Source organism: Maylandia zebra, linkage group LG15 (genome assembly GCF_041146795.1).
Source record: "Maylandia zebra isolate NMK-2024a linkage group LG15, Mzebra_GT3a, whole genome shotgun sequence".
NCBI classification, from domain to species: Eukaryota; Metazoa; Chordata; class Actinopteri; order Cichliformes; family Cichlidae; genus Maylandia; species Maylandia zebra.
The window spans coordinates 13,749,216-13,766,169 of NC_135181.1; the positions used below are offsets into that span (position 1 = coordinate 13,749,216).

Consider the following 16,954-nt stretch of genomic DNA (forward strand, 5'->3'; position numbering starts at 1 on the left):
CCTGATTTAGCTACAGTTAGGTACAGACTATTTAAACTATTGCATTTCATTTCTTTGTCAGTTATGTTGCTTCTTTAAAGAAGTGTGTAGGCCTACAGGGGAAAGTACTGAACCACGTAATCTCCATTTTATTTTTTTTATTGCACGTAATAGACTACATAAATGATTTCACATTAAAACCTTTTAATTGAGGTTATTAAATTTATCTTAAGTGGTTGGTTAAATCAGGTTCCAAGAATCGTCTTCTCGCTATTGGCCAACAGAGGGCGCTGTAAAACATTGGTTGACAGTCAGTGAATTCTCATGAAAGCGCTTGTTGGCTGTGTACAAGCAACGGTATCTTTTCCACACAAAAGCTTCTGCGGTTTAAGTTTATGTTTTACAGGGCCGCGAGAGTCATTTCAAAAGCACCTTTCCAATCTCTGCGGCAGCTTTTTTGGTTACGAAATTCCCGAAAACTGACGTCCAAAATGTCCTTTCAGTATCCCCAGGCTTACCGCGACGAGTCAGTTGTAAGTAAATGTGGGTTGCTAACTAGCCTAGCGTGCTAATAAGCCGGGATGCTTAATCATCACGCGCTTTCATTCATTGAAAAGAGCGTTCGCTTTGTTAGCATGCTAGTTAGCTTAGCCATCACTGGTAAACCGAGATTGGCTATGTTGACAAAAATGCATGCATTTCAGAGATAGCCATAACTTAACTACAAGTCCAATTTTAGCCTTTCAAGATGCTACGTGATTAACTTTACTAAACACTCTGGGTTTATAACCCCGATTGCTCAACTCTGTTTTGCTTAGCTACTTCACCTTTTAATCATTCCTCTGTGGCTGGTCTCAGGTGGATGACTATCATGGCTGCAAAGTGCCTGACCCTTACAGCTGGCTGGAGGACCCTGACAGTGAAAAGACACAGGTAAACTCCCCGTTACCACTCAAATCACCAGCGAATTCTGTATTTTTTTACTGCCATATTTAGTTGTTGTGTCGCGTTTTGTAATTAAGAAATGTGGGCATGTGATTTGATAGTTAAGTGTTGGTATTAAAAGTCACGGGCGCATTTAAAGCGTAGCATCTTTTGATTTCTTTCTTTCTTTTTTTGCATATTTGTCATACTTACGTGTTTCAGATGAAGCACCTTTTAATATTAGTATAACCCCAGTACATATAAAATGCTTAGCCTATCAGAGGCATTATAGAACAACAATATTGGATTTTCATTTATATATTTCAGTTCTTCCATATTCATTATGGATTTCTGTGGAGAGACACTTGCTTAAAAAGCATAAACTAAGATTAAAAATTATGTACAATCATGTACGTGTACGTTTTGAGGACACGTTAGCATGCATTGTAATCTGTGCATATCAGACAATTGGTGCACCGGCGTTAAAGGTTTTGTGAGTGAGAGGGATGTTATTCAGTTATGTCCAACTCGTGAAGGTGAACTTAATAAATTGTGCATAAATAATCACTATTTATTCAGGTTTGGATGTACGTGTTTTTAAAATAGTTTTATGTGTGGTCAAATCGATTTGTATGTGGATTGGAACATGCATCTGTGAGTCCTCAAATGTTACACACAAAGTACTGTACACATTTGTAAATCATATTTTTCTCCGTAGGAGTTAGGATGCCGATCGCCTGATCCCTGCTTACCTGTGGCAGTTGTGGAATTGGGGTTAGGGTCAGTTTCGGGGGGGTTTTCGGGTCAGGCGGATATGGCAACTTGGCCTTGCAAGACTACTTTCTAATCCCTTACTCATTACTCATAGTTGTTTTGTTCTATTTTCATGCACAAAGAATCAGTAGTTGTTGGGTCTGTATGTTTTTAGTGTCTCTTGGTATATTTTAAACTTAACCTAAATTAACAGACTCCTTCAGTTCAATAGATCATGAGACATGAGAAATGAAAAATATGCAAATGTTTAACAAAATTATCTTCTCTAATTAGTATGATCTACAAAACCTAGCTTGTTTGGAGGTTTGGATAGCTTTTTTCCCTTGGGAAAAAATAAGATCTTTATTTAAAAACTGTATTTTGTATTTATTCAGGTTATCGTTGATATTAAAGTTTGATCTAAAACATTTAATCATGACAAATATGCCAAAAAAAGAACTCAGGAAGAGGTGGATACTTTTTCCACAGCAAAGATATCTGCTAAATAATTATTTGCTCTTTTGAGCAGTCTGTTGAAATGATAATGGTAAAATGTAAAGCATGGTTGTATTATGCTTTCTTCCATTAGGCCTTTGTCAGTGCCCAGAACAAGCTCACTTTGCCATTTTTAGAGCACTGTGAGGTGCGAGAGCTGTTCAAAGAGCGCATGACTGAGCTGTATGACTATCCCAAGTATAGCTGTCCCTTCAAGAGAGGAAGCAGGTAAAGCTTGCTGCAACTGATTCCATAATAATATTTTTGATGTTGGATTTCAGCTTTAGTGTTAGATGACAGAGTGATTATGTGACATTCCAGTAGCTTTTCTCTTTGTTTTTTAGGTACTTTCACTTTTACAACACGGGCCTCCAAAACCAGAGTGTGATGTATGTGCAAGAGAACCTAGATGCCGAGCCCACAGTCTTCTTAGATCCAAACACATTTTCTGAGGATGGGACAGTTGCTCTGCGAGGTATCAGTCGTGGCTATTATAAAAGCAAAGTACCCATTTTACTGATATGAAAAAATATGTTGCCTGCATTTCTGGATCGTGTGCTCTTTTTAATTTTAGTAATACATTTAGTTCAAAATTGCCTTTCAAGTAATAGTTGCTTCATGTGGTAGTTTTTACTCAGTTTTGAATAAAAATCTCTACAAATGTAGTGTCCTCTCTGATGTCTAAATTTTGTTAAGTTTCCTTGTTAACATTCTATTTATGTTTCTCTGATTTCTTCAAGGCTATGCATTCTCTGAGGATGGAGAGTACTTGGCATATGGCACTAGTGCCAGTGGGTCTGACTGGGTGGAGATCCGCTTTCTGCGCGTTGAGGGCGCCGTGCCTTTAGAGGACCGCCTGGAGCGAGTCAAGTTTAGCTGCATGTCCTGGACCCACGATGGGAAGGGGCTTTTTTACAACTCGTATCCTGACCAGGAGGGCAAAAGTGATGGTAAGACTGTGTTGGACAGGATTCAAACATTCTCAAATACTAAACCTTCATTTGGCTGCAGTAAATTACCTTCAAAATATGAAATACTTGTAAGATAATTGACATTCTTGGAACTCAGTCTGCCTACCTAGCCTCATGGGACAGGGCTCTCTGCCAGGACAGAAGAAAATGGATTAATGGATATCTGCTTAAGGACTCGCTTTTCTGTGCACTGGCCAGTTACCATTTAAAAAAGCTAATGAAAAGCTAAATTGTCATTAGATAATTGCTAGCGGTTTCAAATGTATATATCTCCAAATGCAGTCTACATAGACTGTTAAACTGCATGCAGCAGCAATGTCTGCTCAAACGTGAGTGGAAAATAAAACTTGATCAAAGACAGCATTAATGTATTATTATAATTTTTAAAAAAAACAACAACCTTGAATTAAGAATAAAAAAACAGGAATTACAGACATTTTCATACACAGACCTCCGTTTTCATAGACTGAAATTGCTAACCGACTGACAAGCATTTCAATGGCCAGGTGAGGCCTGTTCCATTGTTATTTCATGACAAATGAGTCAAAGTGCTGATTTTTTTTGTAACATTTGTAACAGCTTTTCACTGTCATCATTAGACTAAAAAACTAAAAACCAAAAATAAAGAGATCCGGGAGCTTTAGACAACAAAGTTGGATGATGACAAAATTATTTTCATGGTTTAGAAAAGTTTGTTTACACTAACACGACAAGAACATGACAAATTGTCAAGGTACAGCAGGAAATGCAGCAGTTTGCACTTTGCTGTAAAGTGAAAACTGCTCATTACAGTCAAGAACAGGAAGACCAGATTAGATGTTACCAGAAATCATCTAAAAGAATCTGCATTGTTCTGGGAAGGAAATAAAAAACAAACAAATTTGAACTTTTTACCAGATGATGACAAGAGAAAAGTATGGAGAAGCGTGCCACGTTACCAGTCAGACATGACTTATAATGTCAGTGGAAATGGATCACTGGTCTTTATTAATGATGTAAGTGTTGAAAGAAATAGCAGTATGAGTTGTGAAGTGTACAGGTTTATACTCGCTCGGTTTCAGCCAAATGCTACAAAACTCATAGGACAGTGCTTAAACAGTGCAAATGAATATTATCCCAAAGCATACTGCAAAAGCAACCAAAGAGTTACTCAAGGCAAAGAAATTGGATGTTCTTCAGTGGTCAAGTCAGTAAGCTGTTGTCATTCCAATAGAGCAAAGTGCACAAATGCAGAAAGACTCACAAACAAGCACCAAATGAAGGCCTAGCAGAGCATCTCCAGGGAGGTGAACCACAGCATTTGGTGATGTTTGCCGGTTTTAGACAGTCAAAGATTGTAAATGATTTTCATCCATGTAAAGTTACGTTTGTATGTCCAATTACTTTTGAGCCACTGGACAATGTATTTAATGTCATAAGGCGAAATGTTTGTCATTTGTCAATATTTGTTATTTTCTGTTTATTGTTTTGAAACCTTTTGTTATCTAGTATTATAAAATTTGCACCTACTCGTAACACTCTTCGTCTTTTTGTATTCGATTTTGTTTTTTGCTTTCAGGCACTGAGACCTCCACTAACTTGCATCAGAAGTTATACTATCATGTTCTGGGGACTCCACAGTCTGAGGACGTCCTATGTGCAGAGTTTCCTGATCACCCCAAATGGATGAGTGGAGCAGAAGTATGTGTGAAGTTGTTTGTTTGTTTTTTTCCCCTCTAGTGTCATGTCATCAAACTTGGACAGAATGCGTGTTTTAGTTGGCATTCAGGTGCAGTTTAATGATTGCAGATGTACTGTAGGTATCAGAAGATGGGCGCTACGTGCTGCTGTCTATCAGAGAAGGTTGTGATCCTGTCAACAGACTGTGGTATTGTGACCTCAAGACCACTCCTCAGGGTATTACAGGTATTCTGTACTTGTTTCTCTTTATTTCTCAAAGTATTTTGGTACTTTAAGACAAATATTGTTCTTCTTGTAGTCTTACTCGCTTAACAGTTTGATTTTAGAACTGAAATCCTTGTTTGCTCAGGACTTTTGCCATGGGTAAAATTAATCGACAACTTTGACGCCGAGTACGAATACGTGACGAACGAGGGCACATTGTTCACCTTCAAGACCAACTTAGACGCCCCTCGTTACAGACTAATCAACATCGACTTTGCCTCTCCGGAGCAGAGCAGCTGGAAGGAGCTCCTGCCTCAACATGAGAAGGATGTCATTGGTGAGGTTCTGCAACACGTGCATGACCTTTTCCCTATAAAATATGAAGCGTTAGCAGTTTAGCCCTGTCATTAAAGGTACATTTCAATGTCATTCATTCTTTTGCCATGTCTTCCTTGCAGTGTTTGCCACCTGTACATACTCCAGCTATTTGTTTGTGTGCTTCCTCCATGATGTGAAGAATGTGTTGAAAATGTATCGTCTGAGCTCAGGAGAGGAGCTGAGGACCTTCCCTCTTGATGTTGGATCCATAGTAGGGTTCACAGGACGAAAGCGAGACTCTGAAATCTTCTATTATTTCACTTCTTTCCTATCGCCAGGTAATATAATGCAAAAGTTATTATTTTTAATCAAAAAAAGCTATTTTGTTTATCAGATGCCTTGTCTCGCAATTTCTACCTGTGCAAATATTGTTGTTTAAGTGAAATAAGTCAACCTTTATGTTAAGTTTGTATAAATAAGAAACAAGTAATGCAATTTTGTTCTCATTTCTAAGTTCCACGTATTATTTCATTAAGTAAATTTGTACTGTCTTTAAGAATTCACTGATTGTGAAGTGATTTCAAAATAGTAAAGAAAATGAAACTTTTACTTTCTTTTCATCTAGCCATCATTTACCACTGTGACCTAACCAAGGAGCCCCTGCAGCCCCATATCTTCAGAGAGGTCACTGTCAAAGGCTTCAACCCCTCCGACTACCAGACCACACAGGTAACTAGAGCCTAGACTGGGATTACCAGTGTTTAAATAGGTGTGTTTCATTTCTCTTTAAAAATAGGCTGCGGTAAACACATTTATTAAAAGATATCTCAACAGTTAATTATGCATAAATGCCCAACTTTAACCTAGTTTTTAAAGTACTGACCCAGCATTTATCCAAAATGACAGACATAAAACGGTGGTGTACAGGCCAGTTTGTACCCTGACAAACAAAATGAAGGGTTTTATCAATTGTCTGGCTCGAAAACGGCAAACTGAGGGCAAACTATCGGCTTAGGGTTGTTGTAGAAAAGGTGGGCTAAATCAGGTATTGGTAGCATTTATTAACGTAAGCAGCACTCAAACTGAGCTTTCAAAGTAGTTTTTTTTAACTAGAACTGTACCCTAATAGTCAAATCATCAGATATTTGTTTCTTAGTTTAATTTTGTGATTTTTAGATGTTGTATGTTTCTAAACATGAGGCTATAAACCAAGTCAGCATGGGTGTGTTCACAGTAGTAACTGTCACATGTCAGTTCACCTTGTTGTGGCAAATAAGCAACTTTTTCTGACTGAAGTATAACGGGAAGGATTGCTCGGCCGTCATAGGAGACATGAGCCCTTTCTCTTTAAATGTAGCCAAAGTAACAGCCATTAATTCTGATTTATTAAAAAAAAAAAAAGATTGATTGCCAGATGGAGTTGGAAGCTGGTCACCTGTGGAGAGAAATGAAAGAGAAAGAAATTTTGCAATTAGTCATAAGATTTGAAGCTTTTATGTTATGATAGATGTTGTCAGTGTCCCTGGGAAATGATTATGGGCCAGGAATGGATGACCTGACATAGCTGATTTTATATTTAAGTGGTTCAGATTCCTGAGAAACTTGCAGTAAATTGTCCTTTAGATAGTCTAGCCTTGGCCAGACCATGTTTCAAATTCTTTTTACTTCCTCTGTACATATAGTGTCCCAGAGTTAGATATATTTATATACTTCTGCTGAAAACAGTGGCCTCGAAAATAGCTCTGTAAGTGTAAAATGTTCACGATGCAGACAGGATTTTAAAAGAGCTCCTGTCTTCTCTTGTCTTCTGACTCAGAAACAAGGATAGACTGGTGATGTAAGCTTTACTGTTCTTTACCTTTTCGTAATTCACTTCCCATCTCCTTTTGTTTCCCTGACAATCTTTTATTTTTTTTTCTCTCTCTTGTTGTCTCAGATCTTTTTTCCCTCAAAGGATGGCACTCAGATACCCATGTTCATTGTTCACAAGAAGGGCATCAAAATGGACGGCTCCCATCCAGGTTTTTTATATGGCTACGGGGGCTTTAACATCTCCATCACGCCAAGCTACAGCGTGTCCAGACTCATCTTTGTCAGACATCTGGGAGGAGTTTTAGCTGTCGCCAACATCAGAGGAGGAGGAGAATATGGGGAGACCTGGCACAAAGGTGAGGAGCTTTTGACACGTAATTATAAACATGACTACAGAGCTCAATCGCAAGGGCATGTCCAGTTTGCCCTGTTAGAAAACGCCTGTGTTTGTGTGTGTTTGTAGCACATACAGTAGATTGTGTCTTGTCTTTCAATAATGACATCTTTAGCTAAAAGTTTGAAATGAATATATTTGCATATTGAGAGATTCTGGAGTTTTCTGTGGCTGAGGAGGCATAAATGTTGTTTTTAAGAATTTCTAACCTGACAAGCATAAAAAAACATATCAGACACACATTATTATTCAAAGCAGAATAATTTTAGATCTTTTCAAACGTGCCTGGAGGGAATCTTTTAAATATTACCAGCGCAAAGTCCTCATTTACATACTTTGTATTCTTTTTTTTCCAGCTGGCATGCTGGCAAATAAACAGAACTGCTTCACAGACTTCCAGTGTGCAGCTGAATATCTAATCAAGGAGGGATACACTTCTCCCTCCAAACTGACTATAAATGGAGGCTCTAATGGTGGCCTGCTTGTAGGTATGTATGCTTCCACTAAAGAACAAGATACACTAAAACAATATAATCGCAGCAAATGGATATAGATGATGATGTTTCTGAATCCTTGGTGTCCTGTCTCAGCGGCCTGTGTAAACGAGCGGCCTGAGCTGTTTGGATGTGCAGTAGCTCAGGTGGGCGTCATGGACATGCTGAAGTTCCACAAGTTCACAATCGGGCACGCCTGGACCACGGACTTTGGCTGTTCAGAAGACAAAGAGCAGTTTGAATGGCTGATCAAGTAGGTGCTCTCTGACCACAGTGTAGATTTTAATGTGTATTATATACTGTAGGCTGCATTTACATCAGCTGCCTTTCTTTATACATTTTAATCTGAGCTTCACTGATTACATTGGCTACATGGACATAAAAAAATGTGTTTCCAGTCCCAAGTAGCTATTAGCTGAAAGCCTGGCATATTTCAGCATGGTGTGCAACATGTCCTTTAAAGAATTGAGGAAACTGGACAAGTGGAGGACAAAAGAAAAAATTCCAGGCCTAAAACCCTGTCTGTAGCAGATAAAGTGTCTGAAGGTCATTTCCTTGAGGAATGGGGATTTAAAAAGTCCAGTTGTCAAGAAGCCATTGCTAAGGAAGAGAAACAGGGAGGAGGCTGAGTTATGCCAAATTACACAAAGACTGGATTGAAGATCAGTGGTAACAGGTCTTTATGGTGTGATGAATATATACAGAGGCTGAGATGTAGTGGTTTTGAGCTACATCTCAGCCAGTGGTGTTGGTGATCTTGTCAAATTTTAAGGAATTATGAATTTGGAAAACACTCTCAGATTTTAATCCACCAGGCAATACAGTTTGGAAAGCATGTGATTGACAGCAGCTTCATTTTTTTTTTTAGCATTACAATGATCCTCAACACACAGTTAATGCAGTAAAAGCATACACAAATAGAAAAATAAAAATACACCATGAAACACTGTCAGTCATGGATGGGTCTCCCCAGAACCCAGACTTTAGCATTACTGAAGCAGTGTGAGATCATCTTGACAGAGAACAGATCAAAGGGTACCCAACATCCAAAGAAGATCTTTGAAGAATCCCGAGGACTACCAAAACATGACAAGAAATCTTTCCTAAGAGAGTTCAGGCTGTGTTGAGGAATAAAGGTGGTCATACCAAATATCGACTTTCATGCTTATTAGAATTGTACAGTCTCAGCTTTTAGCTTGTATACTGTATTCCCTTGTGTTCGTTTGCCCATTTTAATAAATAACTTAATCTGTGTGGTAATTTTTTTTGCAAAATATAAAGAAATAAGGATTGGCTCAAGACTCTGGCACAGTACTGTATTTTAATGAAATATCTAATTCCAGGAGTTATCCTTGAGTCTTGATTTGAGAACTGAAGCTCACAAAGAAATTCAGAACAAACAAAATTACCCGATTGTTTCGTTTGTGATGTAGGATAGCAGTGTGAATATTTTAAGGTTAAACAAAATACATTTTGTACTCCAACATTATCATTGCTCTGACATTTTTATAGAGGGATTCTGCTGTTTACTTAATATTTAAACGGTTGCAGTCCTAACAAAGATCCCACTGGTCCTCTCTCGCAGATACTCCCCGCTTCATAACATCCGTGTACCAGAAGGCAATGGGGTCCAGTACCCCGCTGTGCTTTTGCTGACAGGCGACCACGATGACCGGGTAGTGCCTCTGCATTCCCTCAAGTACATCGCCACTCTGCAGCACATTGTAGGTCGCAGCCCCAAGCAGACAAATCCCCTTTTCATCCTTGTGGACACAAAGTCAGGCCACGGTGCTGGAAAGCCCACCAGCAAAGTCATTCAGGAGGTGGCTGACACTTATGCCTTCATCGCTCGCTGTCTCAACATCTCTTGGGTCAAATAACCTGCATCTACCTTTTAAAGTGTGTGGGGTTTCTTTTTTTTCTTTTTTTAAATCCTTTGGTCAAACCATATTTAGAATACCGTTAATACCAGAATACCGTTAATACCAGATGTTGACACATTGTTTATAGCACTGCTACCTTCCCCCCCCCCCCTTTTTTTTTGTGCTGATCTGTTTTTGTCCCTCCCCCTGTGTGAGCAGATTAGATCACAGAGTCATCAGGCTCTGCACAAATATAAGCCAACATGCATCTCTCACACCTAATGTGTTGTTTGTTTTGTGTAGTCACAGGGGGCTCTTTTCAAGGATGATGCAGTAATCAGCCAATCAGCCGTTAAAGTCATGAGGTGAAAATAGCAAAAAGTTCATTTCAAGATTGTTCCTGCTCCCTTTGGGTGCTGCAACGTGATGTGTGTGTATGTAATTTATTTCTGGATTGTGCGCAGAATGGAGTCTGTTTGATGTCAGATGAAATCAGTACATACAAATGTTAGTGACAGTATTACACGGATGATGGTACTGCTGGTGGATGAAATGAAAACAAATGCAAAAAAAAAATCGGTTGTTTCCATGGGAAAGTGTGTGTGTGTGTGTGTGTGTGTGTGTGTGTGTGTGTGTGTGTAAGTAAATGTCAGTCCTTACATTAATTTCAGACTGATGATTTCTACCTCTTGACTTGTGCTGATTGTTTTCCTTTTCAAAGGGAACAAAACACAATGCCACAAATACAATAAATAACTTTTTCAACAGTGACTCATCGGGATCTTTTATTATTTGTGTATGTTAACAGCTATGCACCTTCATGTAGTAAATAAAATTACACTAGGGTAACAGCTCAGGATAAAAATATGAAATTTGATTGTCCAAATTGAGGAATAATTCTCCGATCCAAAGTGGCAAGTTTGAGTGAAACAAATGAAGGCAGTGAATAAAAAAAATATTTTATTTGAGATAATCTTGGACAAAGACAGAAATATTTTGCTTTCTATTAAAAAATATAATGAAATAATAAGCTGGGATATGAATCGGTCTGTTGTTCCCTTTCACAGACAAAGAGCAAGTCAGGGCGTCTAGATCTAATCTTGAGTTCATGTGTGGTCTTCCACCAGGGGGCAGTCACGCTGAAAGTGAACAACGGGTATAGCAGCAAGCACAAAATGAGGGTGGTCTCACAGAGGAAGCCATGAGGATTAATAAACGTACATGTTTCATGTTCAAAAGCCTCTCCGATGTCCCACTTTTGGTTTTCATAAGCATAATCAGTCACACCTGAAACTTTTATAATCATCTCAAACACTCCAGTCTGTGACCGCGCCTTTAATGAACAATACATTACAAAATAGCAAGAAGTTGAGCTTCATGATGACTCTTTCATCATTTATGGGTTATATTTTTATTTTTTAAATGTTTAAATGCATATGAGTTAGTATGAAAACATGCACAAATTTCCAAATTTCTTTTATCTAAATTCAAACTGGTGTGCACCATTACATTACATTTTTCACAACATTCAAATAAACTGATATCAAATTAGAAAAACGTCTATTAGAAGTGAAGTTAAAAAAAAATTAAATTCAAATGCTTTGCAAAAATGTCAATTTCAGATAAACATAAATTAGATAAACATAATCTGAAGACAGAAAAAATGACAGTTTATATGTTTCATTTCTATTATTTAAAACACCCAATAAACATTAAAGATGGACATGAAAATACTCATGGTTTCAGATTCAGATCATTTTGAACGTGCTCAGTGTTCCAGCAAAACCAAATTACTCGTCATGTTATGAAACTAAAACAGTCGTGAAATCTGACGCCAAGAAGATTCAATTTTTCTTTTAAGTTTTGAGAATGTTTTCTGACACAACACTGACTCGCTTTACTTAAAACCAAATTATACTGCCTGTCTTAATACTTTAACATCTGTTCCAGCTCCCCAACAACTTTGGGTGACAAAGATCGGCTAGTGCCTCTGCATTTCTATTTAACCTATTTAACTTTAGGTTAAATAACTGGAAGAATGAACAGCTACATTGACTGAATAACAACCAGAGCCAGATATAGGCCATGCGCAATAGAATCAAACGAGCTAGTTGACCAAACTTATCAAAAATGTTAAAAATAAATAAATCCCAGTCGTTACAAATAACTTTGTCAGCACTCAATGCCTCATCTAAGGTTTGCCACCCCCGCTTTTAATCACCTCCCAGCCAATTTAGATTGAATGCGCACGCGTCCACATACACCCGCGTGGGAAATCAGAGGATACTGGACCACCAGATGGCGCATAAAACCCCGTGAAATCCTGCTGCCTGCCTACATGTAGACTGGTGTGTCAGTGAACTGATCCTAGTGGTAAACTTCACAAAAGAAAAAAACACCCTCACTGTTTCACTTGTCTGTGCTGAAGCTGGCGGGTCATCACACACAAAGAAAGTGGTTTATAGGATTAGCCCATGCATGACCTACATTATAATATTATGTTAAAACATCCTATTATAAGTTGGCTTTAGGTGGAAATAACCATCACATGTGGCAATAATCTTATCAACTTATGTCTAATGAAAGCGGTGAAAAAGATCCTCATTTCTGATTGGCTGACACATTCGAAGACATTATAACGCGCCCGATGAACACACACCTGTGGTTATAAGCATTAACGCTTATAATCACATGTAATAATTTAATAGTTGCGAATGTAGCTTTTTGTATCTATCTATCTATCTATCTATCTATCTATCTATCTATCTATCTATCTATCTATCTATCTATCTATCTATCTATCTATCTATCTATCTATCTATCTATCTATCTATCATTTTGTCTCTCTCTCAGTGTGAGGTACATTAATAACAGTGAAGTTGACTGCCTTTATCAAACCGATGGATGGCGCTATTTATTCAATCCCACCCCCCACTTCTCAGTTACCAGTCGCTGATCTGGAACCAGCCAAGCTGCGCTATTCAACAAGGATATGAAGCTGAAAGAGTCAACAGCAGACATCAGATCAGTGAGGAAAGTTTGGGGTGCCTGAAGGAGAGGATACATTATAGTAGGCTAATAAAAATTTTGGGGTTTCTTCTGTGTGATCGCTTCACGGGTGATTGGAGTGAATATTTATGGTAATCTTGTAAGGAAAATTAATTTGAGCTTACTGAGTGGTGGGTAGGTCTTTTAAACGGGCTGGGTGGGGGATGTTAAGTATGGATCTTCATCAACAAGAGAAAGAGAGGGAGAGAGGTGGGGATGGTTGCGAGCATGTTGGGGGGAGGTCATAGATGCCGCATGGTTAGAAGAGCAGTGATAAAGCTCAGAAGATCTCGCATACCAACGACGCATCTGCATCTTTTCTACTGGAAGACTTGTTTATGGGGAAACCCCACATTTGCAGCTAAAATGCTAGCACTAATTCAATTTTTAGACCTGGTTTGTGGAGGGTAGATATGAGATTGAGCCGTCAGTGCCTTTGAGCTTGAGCAACCGTTTGTGAGAAGTTGGGAAATGAAGTGAGAGAGAGAGAGAGAAATCACCTTTGGAGCAGTTCAGAGGATGTTTTTTTTTCGGATCTGTGCCACAGCCTCAAAGGAATCTGTTGGTTCAGTTTAAAACAAATCAGTCTGTCTCTCACGCTGCTGCAGCTTATGTTACAGAGTCACTATAAAATATTCATCCATGGAAAATCTCTTTGATTCCAGACGGTCACTTGGCTTCATGCGCCATGCAGGTTAAAGTCAGTTGAAACATGTAACTCAAACTAGAGCGTCGGGAGACCTGATGTCCAGCAGGCTGATCTCTACTTCACCCTACATTTGCTCTATCAAAGGAACACCGGGAGAAACGCTTGGTCTGCCTGTGCCATCTCATTCATTCACGGCGAGAGAGGGAGAGAAAAAAGGGAGCATGTCCACTTCCTCCTCTACCTCTTTTACAGGTGAGTGCGCTGAATTTTACCAACATTTTGCCCTATTTCCTCCAGCTTAAATCCACCCTCCTCAAGAAAAGCCTTGATTGAGACTGGCTCACCTATGTGCTGAACCCCTCCCACTACCATTCCCTGACCTGAAATGACCGACGTTACCCACCGTGAAGACTTGATGGATTGGTTCTTTAATCAAACGTAATCAAAACCGATTTGACGCTAAAGATGCGCACAAATGCACCCAAAAGATTGCTTATCGTTTTGTTTTAAGGGAAATTACGCATTACACAGTTATTTGTATAACAACAACTGGAAGTCTTTAAAGGGAACTTTCCTCAATACACGGGGGAAACCGGAAAACAGCAATTAAGCAAACAAGATCCATCATCACAGGATCTCTGTTAACCACTTTAAGCTTTATATTATGATATTTAAGGAGTATTAGCGTTGGTTTAGCAGATCTATCGATTACATTGTGGGTGGATGCTCAGCTTCTCCATTTGTTTGACTAAAACTTCAGAAGGTTCAGTGAATCCAGGAGCAAGAAAAAACAGTCATACTGACCCGCTGAAGCCCCGCAGAACAACACGACAAAATAATCCAAAAATAAATTGGAAGAATGCGATATAGATGCGTGGCCCCATTGTGCGCAGTTTTTGGCGCATCGGCGGTACAAGCGCTTCTTCTCTAACCTCCCCCCTCTCCTCTCGCTCTCTCTGACGTCACTGATATTTCATTCAGATATTTTCACCCTGTTTACTCCCGGTGCAGGAGCCTTGGCCGGATAGTTAGACTACCACTACGTGATTTACCGCCCATAAAGTTTACTTTCGTCGCTTTTCTTTCTCTTCCTCCCTCAGAAGTAAACGGGAAATTCATCTCCTGAGACCAAAAGGTAAAAGAAAAAAAATATGGCTGTTGGAAGTGTATCAAATTGAAAGTCGCACTAAAATGCCTCCAGTGAACAAATATCCAATCCTAATTTAAATGGAACGGGGTTTTTAAAAAATCGTATTTTACGATTTGAAGCATGAAAAACGAAGGGAAAGTTTTTGAGTTGCCCCTGTGGTCAAGTATGAACCACACAATACGCGTGTGCTTTTCTGTGCTGTGTGAATGTTTTTTTTCGTTGAGTCTAAATATTTGTTAACGAAATCTGTGAAGAAAACAGAGGAAAATATTCGATGAATGGATGAGAAAAAAAATATCAATTCTTCTTTGTCTGCAGAGAGTCACCAACATCCAGGGATGGAAATTAAAGTGAGCTGTGCTTCGAATTTGAAACTAGATGAAAAAATTAGAAAAAAAAAAAGTCATTTCTTGGCGTGTTTTTTCTTCTTCTCTTAAAACACTCCATAAGCATATAGTCTTCTGGTCCTAAAAATAACCCTGAGGGGAGATGGCCCCGCTCTGCCAACACTGTTTATCCATCCTTGTAAACGATAGAGAAAAGTGAAGGATTGGTAGCTGGAATGCATGATGTAAACGACAAAAAACAACCCCCTCCTCACATAAAAAGAAAAAGAGAAAAGAGAGAGGGACTCAATGAACCCTTTGAACTGCATTGACAGCAATGCATGGTAAAATGCAAGTTTCCTCTGGGAGCCTACTTGGTGAAGAGTGGGGGTTGGGTGAGGTTAGCTGGGGAGAGGGAGTTCAAAGTCTGCACAGAAAGTTGGTATTCAAACAACTCAGGAATCTGCATGTGCTCATAAATATATAGTTCATCTAAGACAACTGAAGATCTAAATGAGCCACTGCACTGATCTTTCCTTGCAGGCTTAAAAATAAAGAGCAATACAGATGAATTAACATTTAAACAGGTTTTAAAAGATGGCTTATAAAAGATGCATTTAAACAGAATATGTACTGGTATGTGACTTCCACTTGGTTTTCACTAAACCCCCAAAACACAATTAAATGAAAAAAAAATCTCTCTTTATTTAAAAAAGAAAACAAAATGCTCTTAAGATCCTATAGTTTGCAGCTTGGATGCACACATTTCTTTCCACTGATTAGAGCTATTAACTGAGAAAATAAAGCAACAAGAACAATAAATCAAACAAGCCTAATCCATTAAAAATATTACATTTGTTTTATTAAATATATCTATGCAAATCTTATCAATAAGCCAAATAAAACAAACCCAAGACACAGCTTCTCAATTCTACACCTGAAATTATTGCAGGCCTTACAGAGATTCATATTATGCCATTTTTTTTCTGCTCTCATGATAAATTTGTACTCGTAGTGCTGAACATCATATATAAATTGTACCATATTGAATTGGACTGTACTGAAAATAAATGAAGCCTCATTTGTATGATGTTGCATTGTCTCACAGAGACTATTGTGACATTCAAATTGGAACAAAAACCTTAGATGCACTTCTCCAAAACAGCTTATTTTTATATGAGGCAAATTTTTACATCACCCCTCTCATCGCTAGTTGTGATGAAAGAATAAAAACCATTCAGCAACTCACACATCTTAAAAATCGGGCAGTTCAACAAAGCGCTCCACAGAACAGGTGGGGATTAGATCGATATAAAGATACAGCATGTATGGAAAAAGCTATGGAAATAGAGAGAGTAAAAAGACATACAAATGGGTTAAAGTGTTGCTCCTGCTTTGCATTCAAACAAATAATAAATGTAGGGAGGTACTAAAATTAGATCATATCATAAGAAATGATATTAAACTAAAAAAAACCCACAAACAGTGATGTTGGTTTTAAAACGAAGGTCGTCTGCAAACAAGGAGCTGCTCGGCTCATTTCAGAAACAGATCATTTCCTAGCAATATTACAGATGTGACATGAAGATCCTTTTGTAGAACTTAATATGTGAAATATTTTCAGTGCTCATCTTCATGAATAGAAGTGGAAAAAGTACAGATCCTTATATAAATGTAAATGAGTGTGAAAAATGTATCTTATTCTGTAGCATGACAAAACTAGTGCAGAGATTGTTACAAGTTTTATGTTCGGCTTAAAAACAATCTTCAAAAAAGAAAAGAAAAACATACGTCAGTTTGTAGATGTCTTTGCAAAGTCTCAGTTGAAAAGTGTTCTTCTCTTTTTTTATCGCCACAAATATAATGAAAAGGTTTGAAAGTAAAAGAGGTTTCAA

The 16,954-nt window shown here is 38.4% G+C and overlaps 1 protein-coding gene across 1 annotated transcript; it reads left to right on the top strand.

Annotated features, from left to right (window-relative positions):
- The first annotated feature begins 284 nt into the window (after positions 1-284).
- Positions 285-10,657, top strand: prep (prolyl endopeptidase). Its single transcript, XM_004568776.3, has 14 exons — positions 285-512; positions 838-912; positions 2,246-2,379; positions 2,496-2,626; positions 2,892-3,101; positions 4,681-4,802; positions 4,922-5,027; positions 5,152-5,343; positions 5,465-5,662; positions 5,950-6,053; positions 7,261-7,492; positions 7,887-8,018; positions 8,121-8,277; positions 9,610-10,657. The coding sequence occupies exons 1-14, from the start codon at positions 375-377 to the stop codon at positions 9,902-9,904; spliced, it is 2,226 nt and encodes a 741-aa protein (XP_004568833.1). The 5' UTR covers positions 285-374; the 3' UTR covers positions 9,905-10,657.
- Positions 10,658-16,954: the final 6,297 nt, after the last annotated feature.

Coding starts and splice junctions, on each gene's coding strand:
- prep (XM_004568776.3), top strand. CDS start 375: ATGTTTTACAGGGCCGCGAGAGTCATTTCAAAAGCACCTTTCCAATCT. Junction 2,380..2,495: donor CCCTTCAAGAGAGGAAGCAG/GTAAAGCTTGCT, acceptor TTTGTTTTTTAG/GTACTTTCACTTTTACAACA. Junction 4,803..4,921: donor AATGGATGAGTGGAGCAGAA/GTATGTGTGAAG, acceptor GATGTACTGTAG/GTATCAGAAGATGGGCGCTA.